Source organism: Girardinichthys multiradiatus, chromosome 21 (genome assembly GCF_021462225.1).
Source record: "Girardinichthys multiradiatus isolate DD_20200921_A chromosome 21, DD_fGirMul_XY1, whole genome shotgun sequence".
NCBI lineage: Eukaryota > Metazoa > Chordata > Actinopteri > Cyprinodontiformes > Goodeidae > Girardinichthys > Girardinichthys multiradiatus.
Window position 1 is genome coordinate 17,828,476 of NC_061813.1, and position 21,531 is coordinate 17,850,006.

General features: G+C 36.9%; 1 protein-coding gene across 7 annotated transcripts in view; it reads left to right on the top strand.

Moving 5' to 3' along the window:
* The window catches only part of ctnnd2a (catenin (cadherin-associated protein), delta 2a), a 363,719-nt gene that overhangs the window by 224,543 nt on the left and 117,645 nt on the right, over positions 1 to 21,531 (top strand). For all 7 annotated transcript variants that reach the window (XM_047350531.1, XM_047350532.1, XM_047350528.1 and 4 more), the window contains one exon: positions 3,059 to 3,365. In XM_047350531.1, the coding sequence (XP_047206487.1) occupies positions 3,059 to 3,365 (307 nt within the window). The remainder of the gene's footprint in view (positions 1 to 3,058; positions 3,366 to 21,531) is intronic.

The following is a 21,531-nucleotide window of genomic DNA, read 5'->3' on the forward strand; positions in this document are numbered from 1 at the left end:
GTATCACAGAGGGGAAGTTTGCAGTGAGATTTGCAGGGAGGAAATGGATCGGGGTGAAGACAGATGGGACAGAAAACACCAAAGAAAGATAAAAGGGCACATATGCAGAGTTATAGTGGAAAAAGAGTGACAGAATACACCTAAAAGGAAAGGAAGCAGAGATGAAAGAATGAGAAGTTAACATAGACATGAAAAGCTTTCAGGATTAGCTTGATCCCTTATTAGTTTTTCCCTTCCTCTGCCATTCTCCTTCTCTCCATCTCTTACACATTCAGCAAGGGCTCCCTCATCTCAGCTGCAGCCCACAAGAAAGTTGGCCCTGCTCTAAGTAAGGCGGCCCCTCAGCTGACTGGCTAATTGCAGAGGTATCACTGTGTCAAATGACTAATAGAGTTTCCCTTTCCGTCGCAAATCTGCCAGCAGGAGCACAGCCACGGTTTGTTTACTCTATGCCCAAGCAAGGGAATACTAAGATAGACCGGCCTCTTTATTTATTCTCAAACACATTTTCACACTGCCAGAGTGTTAGGTGTGAGAGGTGTTAGTGGAACATGCATGTGTTTGTGTGTCTGCTGGCATATACACACAAACACGCCACCTTTCATGATATGCCTAATATTTTGTGAAACCGTAAAGGGAGTTTGCCTTCTGCTACTTTGTAAACCGCAGCCATGACAAACTTCTCACACCAGTGCATGTTTTACTACCCTGGCAACTGATATTTTGCTGTTGACTTGTTAGAAAAAGAATTACTATAACCGTCTAAAATCATAGTTTACCTTGAATTTTACAAAAACAAAAAGTAGAACAACTTGCTGTGAGATATTCTAATAAAAACAGGGCTCTTTACAAATACATCAGAGGAATGCAGCTCAGCCCAGTGAGTCTGCTCAAGGACAGCAACATTTGTATGAAGTATGAAGAAGCACACAAATATTACACTTGAAACATGTTTGAATTCTTTATACCTGTGCTTTTAGGATTTGAAAGAGGCCAAGCATATTGATTCACTGTTTAATAAGTTTGGAATAAAATTGACATTTTTGCACATTTTGCAAGGCTTTGTAAGTATGCCCCTGCCTTCAAAAAATTTGCATTAAGGCTGTATTAGCTTTAATGGTCAATTCATTTGTCAAATAGTAAAGTCAGTTTCATATTAAATATAAAAGAGAAAGAGAAACAGTGGTATTAACAAATTTATTGATGAGGATCAATAGAAATGGAATAAAATGTATTTAGAAGCTAAACAAGTGAATTTAAAGCATTACTTAAGAATAAGTAGTGGCTGTGTCTCTGTCCTCTACCACATCTATATTTTATCCTTACTAGCCTTCTCAGTTCCCTTTTTCAGACTTTGACCAAGAATATTCCTTTTCACTGGTCACAGCTCATGTTATTGGACAAAAATATTTGACAGGCCACTTTTTTCTTTGTGAGATTTTTTTGCCCGCTCCTTCTTTTGCCGTTCTTCCATCCCTTCTTTTGCTCTGGGGTTTGTCCTATTTGAATGTCACGTCTCTCAGTGAGTGCACACTGAAACTGGTAGTGTTAGCCTACAGCCCTGGCTACTAATGAGATGTTGAGAAGGACAGACTCACTATGGACACTATTTAAAGAGTATAGGATTTGCCTCTGATGAGAGTGATTCCACACCATTAACTTCCCTGTTGTCTTTTTAAGCTGCTCCTCTGTCCCTTAGTTTTTTCCTGACAAACTGTTTAGATATTTAATGTATGACATTGGAAGAATACCTCATGAAAACAACCTTCCCCCTTATCTTTCTTTTAAAGCCAGAAAAGAAAAGATGGCACCATTATTTGATTATTTAATGTTTCTAAATATAAAAAAATGAATAAAAAGAGGCTTTTTATGTGATTGTATTAGAGGGTGTTCTCATGTATCATACAGATGTGGAGTATGTGTGTGAGACGGGGTAAATAGAGCTATAAGAGGGCCGTGAAGGTCAAGCAAATGCCAGCTCTCAAGAGAGCACTAAAGAGCAAGCTGGTTGGTCACAAAATGATGAGACACTCATTGGAACACACTCACAGACACACACAATTCAAAGTTCTTTCATTTTTGATGTCATTATCTTTGCATGTATGCGTTTATGTTAAGTGTTTACGCTCCAGTTTGTGTGTCTACAGTTTGTCAAGCAGACATGCCCTCTGACTGAGAGGAGACTCTTTGGTCTGTGTTAAAGCTTTAATCACATGGTCACATATTGATTTCAAGGCTGTGAGTTATCACTCAGTTCCTGAAGAACAGATATGTTCTGTAGTTTTGAATGAGTGTGTATGTGTGTGAGTGTGTGTTTAAGTCCGCAGACAGTTTTGTCCGAAAGACAGATGAGATGTGCGTCCTTCACACAGTTTGTCTCAGTGTTTACAGCTAGAAGAACAAAGCCCCTAGACCCACATTAACATCTTGATATATCGCAGATCCATGAACAATATAGAGGGAAGAAGAAAGCTGCTACGTCTGTACTGGCTGTTTACATCTCTTAGTAAACTCATATTTAATGTGCAACTCTAATGAGAAGCTGGGACTGTAATATTTTGATTAATTTTTCCTAAATGTCTTTCTGTGGGAAAACAATAGATTTCTTCCATGAACCTCTTACTTATTATAAATAATATGTTTTCAGGTTATTCAATTTTAGTCAATAACTTGACGATGAATAGTCTTTGTGGTGACACAACACATTAAAGATGTTAGAAGAAACCTAACACTTTTAATAAAAAGTGTTTAAGATACTGAAGAAATTTTTAATTTAATTGTAGAAAAAAAAACTTAAACTAATAAAAACATTTTTTATATATATTTTTCTTTTTAATAATCATCAAGTGCATTAAAATTTTGTTATTTTTTCTCAGAAACCTGTTTTTCTTTATGGCTGCCTTTCTGCATTTCCTCTCCTTTTCTACACCTGCCTTTTGTCCTGTCCTGCTTTCCTTCTACTTCCCTCCCTTACTGTCCTCTATAGACCTGATGATGCATGTCCATAACCATGTCCGTGACCTAAGTTATGTCCTCTGTCCGTACTTTGTCCCCATAGCACCCTCCTCCCCTGGTGTCGACTCCACCCCTTTGCAGCGAACCGCGAGTCACGGTACTGGGACAGGAAGCTACAGCCGTGGTGGGACCAACAACTATGCCACAGTGGGGCCAGGATACACTTCAAGCGCCGGTGGAGGAAGCGGAGATGTTTATGGCTCAGACCCTTATGTGGCAGACCCCTACCGCACCCTGCAGTACTGCCCCTCAGTGGTGGAATCTCCTTACAGCAAGTCTGGACCAGCCCTACCACCTGAAGGAAGCCTGCAGCGTTCACCTTCCATCGACTCCATTCAAAAGGACCCAAGGTAGGATGAAACCAGTGATGATCAGTGAACTCCAGTATATGTGTGCAGATAAATTTTAGACATCACATAAGATATTATGCTAACGTTATACAATAATTCTCCAGACATGCATCTCTAAATAGGAAATAGGAAATTTGCATTCCAATGATGCTCATTTGTTGGATTAAAGGTACCTTTTTTAAAATAACCTTTAAGCAGGTATCAAACACACTTTTCATTAAGCCCATGTTTCTGTATTAATTTTTTTTTTTTTTGGTTTGATTTAATATTCCAATCTTCCAAGGAATTAAATGTCAAGTTTTCATTAGCTGTAAGTGGAATATCATCATAATTAACATTACTTAATTGTTGTAGATGTATGTAACAGGTCCAGCTTGTAAATGAGACTATGGGTCTCAAGAGACCTTCCTATACAAATAAATAAACAAATAAACAGAAACATAGGCTTAATAACATTAGTCTGTGTGTAATTAATAAATATAATGTGTTTCACGTAGTGATTTGAGTTACTGAAATAAATTAACTTTACAATAATATTCTAATTGGCACTTGTAAATGCTAATCATTTACAAGCCTTATTTTCAGTTAAACCAGCTTATAAAACACTAACTCACTGCAACAGCATAAAGGTGATCCAGTAACTAACCTGCAGAATAATCTATCCTACCTAAACTTTAAAATCTTAGCCAAATGCTGGATTGGACACGGCAATAATACTAATGTGGTAAAATACAATACACTTGCTCAAAAACACACAGAGAGGAAAATAAACCACCAAAATACAATGTTTTTTTTATATAGAATATGTTTTTATTGCATTGTTAAGGTTCAAAATACCTTTAATTTTCAAGGATAATTAATAAATTCAGCCTCACACACCACTTCATCTTTTTAATGCATAAAATGTGAAGATATACAGTACAGACCAAAAGTTTGGACACACCTTCTCATTCAAAGAGTTTTCTTTATTTTTATGACTATGAATATTGTAGCTTCTCACTGAAGGCATCAAAACTATGAATTAACACATGTGGAATTATATACTGAACACAAATTGTGAAACAACTGAAGATATGTCTTATATACTAGGTTCTTCAAAGTAGCCACCTTTTGCTTTGATTACTGCTCCGCACACTCTTGGCATTCTGTTGATGAGCTTCAAGAGGTAGTCACCTGAAATGGTTTTCACTTCACAGGAGTGCCCTGTCAGGTTTAATAAGTGGGATTTCAAGCCTTATAAATGGGGTTGGGGCCATCAGTTGTGTTGTACAGGAGGTGGATACAGTACACAGCTGATAGCCCTACTGAATAGACTGTTAGAATTTGTATTATGGCAAGAAAAAAGCAGCTAAGTAAAGAAAAAACGAGTGGCCATCATTACTTTAAGAAATGAAGGTCAGTCAGTCCGAACAATTATGAAAACTTTGAAAGTGTCCCCAAGTGCAGTTGCAAAAACCATCAAGCGCTACAAAGAAACTGGCTCACATGAGGACCGCCCCAGGAAAGGAAGACCAAGAGTCACCTCTGCTGCAGACGATAAGTTCATCCGAGTCACCAGCCTCAGAAATCGCAGGTTAACAGCAGCTCAGATTAGAGAACAGGTCAATGCCATACAGAGTTCTAGCAGCAGACACATCTCTAGAACAACTGTTAAGAGGAGACTGAATGTTCAGGCCTTCATGGTAAAATAGCTGCTAGGAAACCACTGCTGAGGACAGGCAACAAGCAGAAGAGACTTGTTTGGGCTAAATAACACAAGGAATGGACATTAGACCAGTGGAAATCTGTGCTTTGGTCTGATGAGTCCAAGTTTGAGATCTTTGGTTCCAACCACCGTGTCTTTGTGCGGCGCAGAAGAGGTGAACGGATGGACTCTACATGCCTGGTTCCCATCGTGAAGCATGGAGGAGGAGGTGTGATGGTGTGGGGTGTTTTGCTGGTGACACTGTTGGGGATTTATTCAAAATTGAAGGCATACTGAACCAGCATGGCTACCACAGCATCTTGCAGCGGCATGCTATTGCATCCGGTTAGTGTTTAGTTGGACCATCATTTATTTTTCAACAGGACAATGACCCCAAACACACCTCCAGGATGTGTAAGGGCTATTTGACCAAGAAGGAGAGCGATGGGGTGCTGTGCCAAATGACCTGGCCTCCACAGTCACCGCACCTGAACCCAATCGAGATGGTTTGGGGTGAGCTGGACCGCAGAGTGAAGGCAAAAGGGCCAACAAGTGCTAAGCATCTCTGGGAACTCCTTCAAGACTGTTGGAAAACCATTTCAGGTGACTACCTCTTGAAGCTCATCAACAGAATGCCAAGAGTGTGCGGAGCAGTAATCAACGCAAAAGGTGGCTACTTTGAAGAACCTAGAATATAAGACATATTTTCAGTTGTTTCACACTTTTTTGTTCAGTAAATAATTCCACATGTGTTAATTCATAGTTTTGATGCCTTCAGTGTGAAGCTACAATATCCATAGTCAAGAAAATAAAGAAAACTCTGAATGAGAAGGTGTGTCCAAACTTTTGGTCTGTACTGTATGTTGAAGGGAACAGGTTGTGTTAGGAGGTAGACTGAGGATGTACATGTTAAAACTCAGAGTACAAGAAACAAAACGTTTCAAATTATAAGAAACAGGCTCGAAATGGTGGTTAAGAAAAAGTTCAGTTAACAAGTAAGGATGAATCAATAAAGATTTTCTGTCCCTGAGAATGAATTAGATAAACTATTTACCGATATAATACCATTCTCATACCTACATTATTTGAAAGCACAGACTTGCACAATACATATAAAGCTATTCAAAGTATTACCATCTATATGATCAACACATCAGTAGGTCTGTGGTGGTTTGAAGACCTTTAAATAACTTGGCATATTTCATCACAACACTTTATATGAGAACTACTATATTAGGTGCAACTGACATAAAATCGTAGAAAGTAGGATGACCACAGAGATCAACATATTGGGACTATTCAACTAATCCAAAAAGACCACAAAGCCAGTACTTGAGATCAGAGCAGGACATTGCTGGTAAAAAGAGGTCTCATTTGTTCATTCCTATACAACGCACTTTACTTTTTAACAATTCCATGATTCATATCAACATTTACTATCTGACGTCATATGTATAAAGACAAAAAAACTAATACATCGCAGTGTGTTTCTTCCAGTCACACACCAGTTGCAATAGAAGCTCCTTTCATCTACCTTAGTGTCATGCAGGGTTTAAAGGAGCCCTACTGGGCTACGATCACTTCTATCCTCTTGTCTCCTCAATTAAGCCAAGCTCCATCTCCATCTTTATTTATATATATTTCATTTGACTCTTGATGTATAATTCCTTTAATTAAAGCGGGAGAAAGAGTGAGAAGTGTGGATCAAATCTCGGCAGCAGCTATCAGTCACAGAAAGAGACAAAGAACTGAGAGACAGAGAATGAACAGGATGAAATCATGGGAAGGAGTGTGTGCAAGAGTAATTTCAAAGAGACTGACGAATATATGTTGCCAAATAAAGATTTAATCGGCTTTATAATTTGTATGCCTTCCGAAAAAGAGTTTTACTGATAATGAGGTGATATGTTGTTATGAATTGTGATAAATAAAGATACATCAAATTCTGCTTTTTAAAGAGACACTTCAACTGCAACTAGCTGAAGAATCCTTTCCAGGATCACTCAAAATATGTTGCATTTGTTAAATAAAAATACATATACAATATCACAGACACAAGTTCTAGATAAAAATGTTTTAGGGGCTCTGTGTTTGCTCTTGTAACTCGAGAAAATTTTAAAAGTTGTTACAATTTAAGACTTCTACAAGCAGATATATTTTGTAGTCATGTTGTAATTTACACTTTATTACAGGTGCATCTCAGTTAATTAGATTATTGAAAGGTTCACTAAGAGAAACACATTGTATAGATTAATTTCACACAGACTGATGTTTTCAAACCTTTATTTCTGTTAAATATAATGGTTATACTGTTACAGCTGATTAAACTGACATTTATTAATTTCTGGAATAGGAAACTAAACCAGCAATAAAAAAAAACAAAAACATTTTATTATAGAAATGTTAATAAAAAGTTTGTTTAATTCTTGCTTAAAGGTTATTTTCAAAAGGTATTTTTGGGCTGATAAACAAGCCTTATCAGAAGACGTATTCCAGTTTATTGAGTTGTACCTGTCTGTCATGGAAAAATTAATCATAAATCCAATTTAGTTCAGAAATAGGTCTTTTGTGTGGTATACCTCCTGCAGAGCTCAGTAAATCCCCACGGTATTAACATTTATGTAGTGAATATATTCACAATCATATCATAATAAAGACATTATAAAAGAGAGCCAGATGATGAGCAAGTACTTTGGAATTAGCTTGTTGTTTATTTTTATTAATTTTGGCCTTCCATGAACTCCAAGGTACAGCAGAGTGCAGAAAAACTTGAAAAGAAAAAATGATAATGTGTGAATCCCATTACAATACTAATTTACAATGCAAGATACTGAACCCCTCTAAACAGAATGAACATTTTTAATACACCGACACTGCTAGATGGAAATTGAGACATGAAAGATCCCAGATAATTCTAACGTGATTATTCCACTTTTTCTGGGTTCTTGTAAGTTTTGACTATGTCTTGACACATGGTGATTTCTGCATCATTTTTAATTATGTGGTGTCTGGTTTTCTACATGGTGTCACGTTGTGGTTTTGGATCGGACCAAAGTGCAGACAAGAGCTCGGCAGGATCATCTTTGTAATTCAACGATTTATTTACAAAGTCAAAAAACATAGAAAAATCACTGCAGATTTCCCAAGGCAAGGCGTGGCAAAAAACAAAGCATAATCATGGACAATAACGAGGTGTGACGAACACAAGGAACCAGCTCTGAACAAAGACACAAAACCAACTTATATACTGTAAGATAACAAAGGCAGATAATCAACGGAACAGGGAACAGGTGTGACAAGGAGGCAGGGAAGCAGAAGGAACAGGTGAAACAAATACAAAGACTGAGGATGGGCAAAGTAACTAATAAACAATAAACAGAAACACAGACCAAGCAAACCTATAGACAAAGATAAATAGTCAAATGGGGAATAAGAAAACTAGAATAATCATGACTAAAGTAAACAGAGAAACTAGAGGGAACATAGGAACAACAACCATAACAACCTGAGAACAAACAAAGAACCCATAAAGAAAACCTGAATACACAAGTAAACAAACCTAACCATACTGACTGAAATAACTGGAAAGGAAACAGAAAAAAAGAAGAGTGCAAAGGAAGAAATAAAACACAATTAACCACAAAGATACTAAAGAGAAATAAAACTAGAGAATCCAGGGAAGACCAAGAACTATAATAATTACAATAATAATAATAATAAACCATACAAAGTAATAAGAAAACAACCATAAAAGAACTTAAGAAGTAAACATTAGGAGGCGGAAGAGGGAGAAAAGAAAAACATGATACAAAAACCAAAATAGAAAAATCAAAGCAAAAGGTAAACAAACACAAAGCCACAAATAAAGTCCAGAAATGTCACTCCGTGACACACAGGGAGTTAGAGTTAAATGATTTCCAGTTCTGGTCTTTATTTTATTTCTATTTTCTTTTAACAATAAACTTTTTTTTTTTCTATAACATCAAAGACAATGTAAACAAAGATTCACACAAATATATGCATAAAATGCTACACTTCCAGCATTACAGAAATAAAACAAAGTTTTTCTTCATGTATTAACAAATAAAAAAGCCTGTCATTTGGATATTAACATTATCTACATAATTAAGCTTAGTTGAAATACAATGAAGGAACATGGTTTTGGTTGATTTCACATAAACACAGGCTGCCTTAATCAGCCAAACATATTTCTATGTTAAACAAATATTTGGGGAAAAACATAACAGACAGAAACGTGTCTGACCTCATAAAGTAAAATTCAAAACCTTAAGATGGCATCGTCTTTACTCTTGGCTCTCTGTTGTCTGTGTAGATGATAATTATGCCTCAGGCATAGGGTGGGGAGACTTGTTGGATAGCCATTGCTTCTCCGAACGAAAGGAGCCAGTTCAGGTGGTTTGGGCATCTGATTAGGATGCCTCCTGGATATCTTCCTTTGGAGCTTTCCCAGGCACATCCCATTTAGAGAAGTGCAGATATAGAATTTGCTGGAGGAACCACATGTCCTCTTTGACCTGGGAATGCTTTTGGATCCCCAAGAATGAGTTGGGGAGTGGCACTGTTGATAGGGATGTCTAGGTTTCCCTCGAGTACTTGAATAAGCGAAAGACAGTCCTGCAACTAGTTGTTTTTGAGTCGTTTTATAATATCTTTTAGACATCATCTTGACGTCCATGATTTTTTGTTCCTTTTTATGCTTTGAATTTAAACTCAAGAAAACTTCAACTAAAAAGGTATTTTCATCAACCTATATCCTTCCCTACTAAATAAGACAATTTACTTTATTTTCATCATTTTATGTAGGTTGTTAATGATAGCAGACTATGGCTGCTCTGTGTTACAGCAAAGTGTAAAGAAGTACAATGCAGCTTTGCAGATATTCTTGCTCAAATCTATTGAAAACATCCTTCATCCAAAAAACTGGGCCTTACACAAATCTGTCCATGAGCTCTTAAACTTTGCATTCCACTGTACAATCCTAGCGTGGTTAATATCATTGAATTGGAGCCATGTGTTACAGTTCTCTTTGTCAGGAGGTTAAATTGCCTCCTACTCAAACTTCACTCTCACTCTTGCTGTAATTGGATCTGGCTGAGCTAACATGAAATGCTAAATGAGTTAGCAGCTATTAGAGACAAGGAACACTCTCAGTGAGGGCAGAGGTTATGTGTGCATCTAATAATGTGTTTGACAGAAACGGTGAGAAAGAATGGAAAATGTATCTTTAGGTTGAGATTGTGTTTATTATGGTTTATCAGAATTTTGTGTATTTTTGTGTATTGATACTGTATGTCTAACTCGACATTGTAACCAGTTAAAACTGTAGAAAAATGGCCAAAAAAGAAATTCAATAACAACTGATGGATGAGAGTGAAAAGGGGAGACAGGAGGATAGAAAAATTAGGAAAACAGAAGCAAGAAGGGGAGGTAAGAAGAAGGGATGAAAAATGGAGGAAGATCTCTCGAAGGGGAAAGTCAGAAACAAGGGGGAGGATTTTAGAATGAAATAGAGATAAAATAAAGGCTGGTAGCTAGATGGCAATCACGACTCAAGGAACTTCAATAAACAGAAGAAGTGAGAAATGCCTTTGCAGATAACTGTCCTTTAGATGTTCTGTTTATGTGTTATTGTTGAAGCACCCTCTTTGAGAAGAGTCTCATCCCTACTTGTTCTTCTTATGGAAATAAATGTTGGAAATGATGCAGACAATGGGATTATTTGCACACACTCACATAACCAATAAATGCAATACTGATGTGAAAAAGTGCTATACTAATAAAGAAGAAGAAGAAAGCATTGAAGCATCATTTGATATTATTAAGTAAGGATTAGCAGGGAAGACAGAAATTTGTTTAGGAAAGGAAATAGACCTTGACAGATTGAGGATGAATAGTAAATATTGCAAAGAGCAATGAAAACATTAAGGGAGAAAGAGATTAACATCAGCTTGGGGAAGATGGGAATAAGAGACCAGAAAGATGCATGTTTGGGTTATTGTTTCAAAGCTTGTGAGCTTGGGAGGGATGAATCACTCTCAACCAAAAGCATCATAATGGAAGAGGTAAAGAATTCAGGGTGCTGCAAGAGCAATGTAACATACTGATCTAGAACAATATTACTGCACAGCTTCAACTGTAAGGTTAGGACTGACTCATGAGCAGTTGTACTCTAACAATTTATTGCTCAAAATAAGGTCAGTCAGACTTCCCTCATTTAAACCAAACTAGTTTATTACATGTATCAGCACAAAAATATCTGCACAGCGGTAATGTATAGAGGTAATAGTGTAAGCAGTACTGATATTTAAAATCCCCTTAAAGATTATTTTCAAAATAATATCAGTTTTTATTAAAATGTCGTTATTTCAGCTTTGTCAATGAACCTCAGTTAAAAAACCATGTGTTTCAAATAAACAGTAGGAATTCCAGGAATGTTCTGCAGGAAGTGATGTAAGCAAGAATGTAAATCATAAAAAAAAGAAACACCGACATAATACTGCAGCGCTAACAAGAAAGTGCTATTTATTGTTTCCTGATATGATGTGATCTGCTGTGACATGCCATTCTCACTGCCTGCTATTTATTGTCAGTGTCTGTTGGCTCAGAGCCTAAATGCACTTCTCTATTTATGGAAAAACTTCAGTGGTCAGGAGTGACTCTGTCAAAACCAGTGTGGGTTTGAGTGTGAGACATCCATGTGGAATCATTCAAGACTAGTCAAATGCAATGTCTCAAATATTATAAAAAATAAAGATATGCAAAATCAAAGTCAAAGGGAATCAAAAGGAGACATTTAGTCTGTTTGTTGACTTTTCTTACCAGTTGGATTGGTTTATTTATTTGACATTTGACATGGAGTTTTAATGTGTTTAACAGAGGTTTATGTAAAACTCCTCTAAGGGTATAGAAGTCATTGCTACAACGTTGTTACTTTCAAGAACTCAGCTTAGCATTGGTCAGTTAATGCAATTTGATAAATAATGTTAATAAAAAAGATAGTGTTGAAATCATTTTAAAATAGAGCCAAAAGGGGAAAAAAAGTTTTGTATCCAATTAACTGTTTAAAGTAATCCATCATGCATTTATTAAATGTGCAGAGATAATTGATCTAAAACTGAGTAGTCACAATGTCCTCTGGCTGCTTGTTTACTTGGAAGCAACTTGGTTTAAACAAAGAAAAACGACTGTAAATAAAAAAAGATTCTTTGACTGGATTACAGCGCAGCATTTCAGCACAGCTGACAGACGCTCAAAATGCAGCTTCGTCTTTAAACTATCAGCACCAAAGACAGAGACAGCATGAGGGCTGAAACTTCAAAGGCAACTGTTCATACAGCCTGAACCATAATGACCATACACATAATTTGATGCTGTTTTGCACAAAATGGAAAATAATATACATATGAGTTATTTTTTCCAAATTTTCCAAATTAAGTTGTATTACATGTTTAGAATGGGAATAATTTTGAATAAATATAACATGTATTATAAAGTAACAGTTTCTTTAGAGACAAAGAATACTTCCCTATCCTTCGTTTAATATCAGTTATTTACATCTCAATATTTCTGTGAGCATGGAAACAGAAGATGGATGATTTATTGTTAGTGATTCTGTAAATATCAGGGTATTAAGGTTATCAACTACACACGTGAGTAAAATGTTTTGTTCATATTTTTCCATTCTTTGTCTTTAAGTGACAACTACATGTCAACATGTTACCTGCTTGATTTACATAACAGACACCATCAGTACCATCAGACAATGTAATACACAGACAACACAGGAAAACTGAAGTGTCATTGAGAGAATGATAAAATAATGTGCTGGTAACTGGGTAACTCAGGCCAAGAGAGCAAGGCAGGGATGGTGGTAAGGGTGTGACCGTCACAGGGTGAACAAGGGATTTGAAGACAGAGAAAAGAAGGGAGAGATGGAGACAGAGGAAGGAGGATACACTCTGCTGGCTCTCAGCACGGCCCAGGGGTGATTTCCTCTCCACATGAGAAATGCATGCTGGGATATGAAATCACCTCCAAGGGAGGGTAATGATGCATTGCCAGAACCTTGACCCTGAGGCACAGCTGTGTGGATGCGCCAGTGTTTCTGAGTGCACGCACACACAAATCTGTGTCCTGGCCGTCATCCCTGCCTGTTCTGGGTAAATTGCCCATTGTGGTTATTTTCCTTTTCCAAGGTAGCCTGTTTGTGCATGTGTGTCTGTTTCTGTGTGAATGCGCGTGTGACCTTGGGATAATAACAAGACTGTGTGCCTGTCCCATTGCTGTCTCTGAGAGTAGAAGGAAGAGTAGAGAGGAACTCTGATAAATGTGCTGAAGGTGGTCATAGTGCAGTAATATTGAGAGACACATGCTCTCCCAATAGATCTTCATTTCTGCCTTTTTTTCAGATGTGTAACCATGAAGCATGAAATTAAATAAAACAAGCTTGAATATATTTACTAGAGACACACTAATAAGAGTTTGTGTGGCTAAGTTCTGATTTTATAAAGCTTTGCAGATTTGCAGAACTACAAATGGTACATCTCAGTTAATTGGAAAACACGTTCCATTAAGACTCATTTCTCAAATTAAAAGTAGCTTTTAAAAATAACATTAAAGCAGGTATTAAACATACTTTTAGTTATGCCTACATTCCTGTATTAAAATGTTTTTTTTTAATTAATCTGATGTAATATTCTAGTCTTCTACAAAATTATATGAAAATTCTAATTATTAGAAAGAAAGGCTTGAAAACATAAGTCTGTGTGTAATTAATCTGTATAATGTGTTTCACTTAGTGAATTGAGTTACTAAAATAAACAATCTTTTCAATAATATAATTTTTTTTTAGGATGCACTTGTATAAAGGACAACAATATAGTGTTTTATACTTTCTAGTTAAATTTAACTTTGAACTGAGTTATCTCTAGGATCTTGGATCGGCAATTAACACAATTAGCACAGGTAATAGGGCAAATAATGGTATACTTGTGTATTTCCTGTAGAGTAAGTAGACCTTAAATTAACTGTGAGTTTGCCAAAAAGCTACCAACATTTCCTAATCAAGCATGATAGACCGAACTGTGTCCTTTAAAATGAGCTGGACCCTTAAAAAACGGAGCATGTTGTATTATCTTTGGCTTACTGTAATTTGCTGAGGTCTTGGTCCAGGATGTGGCAGCCTGCATGAATATTCAGCCAACATGTGACTAGAAAATGCTGTTTTCTTTCTTGAAGCTTCTAACAGCTTCTGTGTTACTTATAACTTTGTTTTTAAACACCTCAGTTATAATGAAAATAGCTTAGAGTCTTCTTTCTGAAGTTACAAGTTTGACATCAAAGAATATTATTATCAGACAATTTTAGTCGTTCTTTTATTGATCCGAAAAAAGATCAGATTTTTAGTGTCTGACCCGCTGATCACTGATCAGTGCTAGTCAAACAAAACCTCCCTGGATTCCAGTCATTAGCTGATTTCTTGGTGAATATTTTCTATTTACAGAATGAATCTATACGGCAGCTAAAAGTCAATTTCTTATTGTTTGTGATGTATTGTGTTGGTAAATAACTTTAATCTTCTTATAACTCAATTATTTCATAGTTTTTTAATGATAATTAAAGGCATTAGGGTTTCTTTCATCTAAATTTGATCCTCTTCACATAAATTAACAAGAACATGCAGTAAATAAATATTAATATGTGTATTAATATGTGATTATTCCACTCTGTCATGCTTAGCAATTTTGTGGGGAAAATGCTTTCCAATCCTCTTCTTCCTACCATCCATGTTACCATTTTAGTCTGTGTGCTGCCCCTGATGATATTTGGGAGGGATTATTTGAAAATGTCACACCAGCAGAATTACTGTATATCTTCTTCCTGCGCTTTATCTTGCTCCTATTAAGCTCTTGATTATTACAGCCTAGTGCTTACAGATTCACAGAAAACATTACACTGGTGAAATCAAGTCAGAAATTTGGTAAATGTTAATTATTTGAAACAGTAATACTTTACATATGAATATTGATTGAATTTGATTAAGAAAAATGGTAACAAATCCCACACTAAAATTCACGCTTGTATATATTTGGGTCCGACTTAAAATATTTTTATCAGCTCAATGAGATTTTACATGCAACAGATGTAGCAGTGAATTTGGCACTGTGGGAATGTTGATGCAGTTCCACTCTGAGAAATGCATTTCAGCTTTTATTTCCATTTACTATAATGTTTCTTCTTTAAACATTTTCCACCAAATATGCTGCAGTTGTAAAATAATCTTAGGACAGGTGTGCAGATTTAAAGGTCAATGAGTTGTGCATCTCTTATGCTGGACAGGGAAGTTGACCTTTTGGCTGAATTGCTTGCTGAAAATCAAACACTGCACCATTTTGCAAGCTGATAAAGCACTGACTGGCAAACTAGAATAAAGCCGAATTTGACAGAAGTTAATGGTACCAGCACATCTGGAGAGATTAGGAGGAAATCAAGTTTGTTAAATAAATCCTCACAGAAAGACAGAAAAAAAGGTTATTATTGTTGCTGTGTTCATTTAAAATTATAACTGTGACAGCTTCTTGTTGTAGATAATCACATTTATTTGTGCAGCTGTGTCGGTATTCACCAGCTGCAGTGGCACAAGAGCACCTGCATATTGCAATTATCTCATAATACATCCCTGTGGAAGTGCACGCACTAAAATAAAACACTTAATGCCCACTCACAGTCATGCACACACATGCCCACAGAAACTCAAGTCAATATCTGCTGCGGTCTAAATTTCTCTTTTCTCATGCTGATTAAAGGAGGCTGGCAGGTCCTCTATGTTGCCAAACAATTTACAAACATGAAAGCTTAAGATCAGCCATGGGAAAAAGTAAATCATCCATATTTCATTTCCAAGGTTGTATTCATCAAGACATAAGAGGTTACTAAACCTTAAAATGAGACAATTACAATATCAGAGGAGTGTTTATACCAGATATATCACACTGTATCATTGGCTATCTAGCCAACACTGAAACAAAATGCAAGAACATGTGTAAAAAGGTTTGTGTGAAAGACATAGATTTTCAAATGAGTTTAAATTGATTTTAAAGAAGAACAGCCCTATACTAGCAAGCAAACAGCCAATATCTCTGTCATCTACCCGAAAGCAAACCAGTAAAGGCATCCTAAGTGATGAAGCCTCAGGGTCAAGACTCTTGAGTAAAGAATGGTAGCAAACATATGGTGAAGTTCTGAAACTGGCATGTCAAACATGCTTTCTGAGGCATTGGCACTGCAACGGCTTGAGTGCAGAAATTGTTAGGAGACCAAAGACACTGTTCTTCACTAAGATATGGGGGTCTAAAGGATGTGAGCTTGTTATGTCCACAAAAAAATATCACTTCAAAATTCTTCACAAAAGAGTCTCAATTAGCTTTTCCAAATAGCTTGTGCTAAACCTTTTCGTTATAGTTTACCTGTCTCTTACTTTATCAGTTTTACTCATTACATGCTAAAAGCTTCCCAAGAAGACTGACAGAAGTACCCGGGTCTACCCATGATGGTCTTTGGACTGAAAGCTGAAAAACTTGTACATTGTGTTAATGGCAAGTTTTTCTGCCTATATCAGTAAAATAAGGCCATAATAAAAGCAGCTTTAGGGCAAGTTAAGGATAAAAACTGTATTTTTAGTAAAGCAAAGAAGTGATTAATGTTTTTTTTTTTTCAAAACTTGTAAGGTCACAGGTAGGGATGGCTCCCGAATTCAGTACTTTTATAGGTACTGACCGATATTTGTCAGTACTACCGAGTAGCTATTCACGTAAAATCAAACCGTACCATGTTTTGGTACCTAAACGCATCATTGTGACACTGAGGGAGTGGAAGAGTGGGCGATTTTCCATGCCAGACATGAACACACCATTGCACGCACGAGAGCATAAAGACATCAGTAGCCACTGGTAGACTCAACAAAGCATGGCTGATAGAAAGTATGGCTCCACTTTTCAAAATGCGATACAGATTACACTCGCTGCACTATTTGTGGTGCGAAGTGCAAGGCCAGTGGGAGGAATACTTCTAATCTAAGGAAGCACCTGGTTAAGCACAAAATGTTTCCCAAGGCTGAATAGTGCACAATTTTCGTCAGCCTCAGATCTACGACTACAACTCCTGCATTCGGCTCCGTTAGCACGGCTGCATCCAGTATGGCGTCAAATTCACGCCAAAAACCGATAGGAGCAATAAAGAAGATCACGAGCAGCTCGTTTTAATTCCAGGAGGGCGTGGATTACGTTCCATGCGCGCATTGGAAGTCCCACGCGCGCACAATCCAATGACCATGAGCGCTACTCTATGATGCAGGCACAAAAGTCAACACAGTGCTCTCTGTGCTCTTGGTGTATCAATCTGCTCGCGCATGGATTACTCCTACGCGCTCATGTGAAACATTTGGCTGTTTAGAAAAAAAAAATGACATTTACCTGCCTATGATTGGCCACTTTTACGCTATCCCCGCCCCGTGACCCCTGTTGCTAACCGTGACCAGCTAATGCAGCTGAGATGAAAACTTTTTTCAGGAAATCATTTGTATAATTTCTGTATTTGTCACTCAATATCAACTGGAGTTTTGGGTGGTTATAGCCCTTGTATCCCCTGCTGATTCCCTTCGCCGAAGGCAGCTAAATGTTAGCTTAACCTATTAGCTACTGAACGTTTTAACCTGTCTTTTTCCAGACCAAGTAATATTGTGAATTGTGAATAAATACATGCATAATCCGATGCAACTATGAAACATGCATAATGTTCTATGATAAATTCATAAAGCCCTTACTCACCAAACTCCGATTTCCTGAAAAAAGTTTTCATCTCAGCTGCATTAGCTGGTCACGGTTAGCAACAGGGGTCACGGTGCGGGGATAGCGGAAAAGTGGCCAATCATAGGCAGGTAAATGTCTTTTTTTTTTTCTAAACAGCCAAATGTTTCACACGAGCGCGCAGGAGTAATCCACGCCCTCCTGGAATTACAATGAGCTGCTCGTGATCTTCTTTATTGCTCCTATCGGGTTTTGGCATGAATTTGACGCCATACACTCCTGCATCTGATTTGTTGTCTGCAGCCAGGAGTAGAAATGTTTGAAACGACTGAAATATTGCAATACAAACAGCTAGATGTTGTTTTAAAATATACATTAAAGATTATTTATTGAGCAATAAATATGTTGAATTGAAAAAATTTTAAGATTTTATTATTAAACAAATTAGCATTTATCACCGCATTAACACGCACAAAAGGACCAAAAATTGATACCGTGGAGTACCGATACTGATTCCCAGGTACCGGGTATCTGTACTGTATCGGTTCAAATGTGAAAGATATCTATCCCTAGTCACAGGAACACAAAACTGGCAGCTTAAACAAATGTGTCAGTGCTTTAGGATGTCAAGTAGCAGACTTGTACATGGAAGCTTTAGTCTTTTGACTGCCTGTCCTAATCTGAAGTTTATTTTAAGATCAGACAAAAAGTATTTCTTCGAGATCTTAAAAAATATAAGTCTTTTAAAAAGTTTGTTGAAAATGTTTGAAATCGTTTACAGACATTTTGCAAATGCATAACCTGCATTTGACACAACAAAACAAAAATTTATATCATAATCCCCTACGACTTTCTTTTTTGTTGACTGTTATTTTTAGAACAAGAGCGTTTTACTCTAAGCAAGGAACCATGTCTCAGATTGAAACAAGAAGCTTTCTAAACCTTGTTCTTTACCCACCCGTTGAGTAAGGCTCTTCACCACTTATTTGAACTACAGGACTGGCCATGTCAATATCTTTCTATAGCATTGTTTTCCTTGGTAAAATTTCTTCTCTGCGACTTAACCCCAATTACAAAAGGCAAGTGTAATATCTCAATCCAGTACTTAACTAAGCCATCATTTAGAATCTTTACGACAGTTGTTATTTAGTTTGTCAAGAAGCGCTGCTGTCGATTATATAAAAAGTCTATTGCTGTATGTCATAATTTATCTTCATTCCAAGAATATATTCCTTGTGATTCAAGAAGTAAATTACTGAGTCATGAAAAAAATAATACATGCATCCCAAGAGTTCCAGCTTGATTTAGAAATACTCCTCCAATGTATCATCCCTCCATCTCCCTTGCTTTCCTCTCTGCGTCTCACCATCACACCTCTGCAAGCAGAGACTGCCTGACAGTGAAAACGAGTGGAGAGGTGCAGGCATTCATCCAACATCTGAAGTGTTTTCTTCCTTTGCTTTCAGTCTAAACACACGGTTCTCCAACACTCCCTCCTGCTGTCCTTTGTGTCTATTTAGGTGGCAGCTCTCCTTTTCTCTTTAAATCCCCTCACTTCCATTCCTCTCTTTGTCTCCTACAATCCTGTTTCATTCCTTCTCCCTGCACACTGTAAAAGTGATTCTAGCATGCAACAATAGTCCAATGTGTTTGTCTGAATCTCAGTGTACATTCCTCTTTGTGTGCTTGTTTTCCACCTCATATAATCAAGAAAGCCTGTCCTGTCATCTAGATACATGTTTTACTATGTGTCAAGCCGAACAATGGTTTTGATCGAATGATTACAAGAGTGGAGTTTAAGACAAAGAAAGAAAATTGTGAATTGAGAAATAGAAGCAGGGTAGCCACTCTTCTAAGTCTTTAAATAGTGTTGTTGGTGTTGGTTCGGCCCTCTTAGTGAAGCTGTGTGTGTTGAATGTTGCCTGTGCTTCTATGGGCATTGACTCTAACTGCTATAAGTAAGTGAATTCATGCATGTTAGCGTTTGCTTTTCCCCAGTGTGCATTTTGTTCATTTTGTGTACTGACTGCAACACTTCGATGGTTTTGCAGTCTTGCATTGCCATTTGTTAATGCCCAGGTCTGGATTTTATGAAGTTTAATAAAGTTGTTTTGACAAAATATGCAATAAACTACCATCAGTGATGTTGTCGTTACTGTTGCCAATTTCTACTGCAAGTCTTTACCTTATTGTTTCATAGATGCTAAACAAGCTGTGAGCTGTCACACATGCATTGCTCCAGCTAGGTAGTAATTTTCTTCCTACTCCATTTTGGTTTTTACTTTTACTTTGCAAGGATGGGTGAGCTGTAGAAAATAAAAGTTTTATTACCAAATGATACCACTTCAGAGGGCGCAGTCATTTGTGTCATTGAAACGTTGCTCAGTGACTATCACGTAAGCACCAAATAAACAGACAAGTCTGATCATTTGAATCAAAGAGGTGGAAAATGAAATGTCATAACTGCTATCAAGATTCTTATAGAGAAAGCGTTGAGTGCATGCTGCCATAAAGTTTTTCATTCTTATATTCTCATATTTATTTATTTATTAACCCAGGAAGTTAATGGAGTGTTTAGACTGTCATGTTCTGTGTTCCCAGTGACCTTGGTGTGTCTAATTCACTGTGTTGTTTCTTTCAAACCTTTTTCTCACACCACTTTTTTTTTCATTTTTGAATGGAACAGCTGCTTTCATTCTCAAACAATTTAGCGTATGCAGAAATATTTTTCAGGTTCTGTCCTGAAGCTGCTGTTTACCCTTATAATATACAACCTTATGAGGAAAATAAAAAAAACCTTTTACATGCAGCAAAATATTTTGCTCAATTTGCAAGATGCTGTAAAAGTCTCCAATATTGCCATCTTTCAAAGATTGGGTGGATGACCTTATGAATCAATTAATTAAATGGAGCTAGTGTTTTCTATGCAGTTAAATCACTGCGAACTAGTTATATATTTGATAGTTTCTATGATACAGTTTTCTGTTGTAGGTTTAAAAGTCAGTCAGGTATGGAAAAGACCAGGATGTGTTGTAGTTTTGCATTGTCACTAAAGATAACTAGCCATAATCCAACGTTTCTTCTCTGGTGGACGATCACAGCCCAACCACATTGTGAGAAAAGGATTTTTCTATGGATTTTTTGTTGCCAAATTAAAAGAGCAAACATGCAGGGTTTCATGTTGTTAGAACATAATTACGCATCTGCTCATAACAAATAGAAAATCATTCACTCAGTAAAAATCCAGTTTTATTTTGGGTGGATGTTTAACACAAAATGTGTCTGATTATGGGTGCAGCAGCATCAGCGCCAACAATAAGTCATATTGGACATGTCTCTGCAAAGCTTGGAAAGGTTTGCAAGCATTCAATTATCAAAACAGATAAAAACAAAAAAGGAAATTCAACTAAACGGCAAACCAATTAAACAACACAGCTCACGACATATGATTTTCTGCCAAAACAAACCAGGGTATTGGAAATTTCTGTGTCTAACTGTAGGTTGCACAATCCTACATCAACACCACTAGGAACAAGGGAGATTACATCAATTTCTGTCCTCACAATGTACTTTAGGAGAATCTAGTCACCTCAAGCTGAACTGTAGGCCAATTGTAAGTCAGGTCAGCAGTTGCACTGCATTATTAAGTTTATTTATA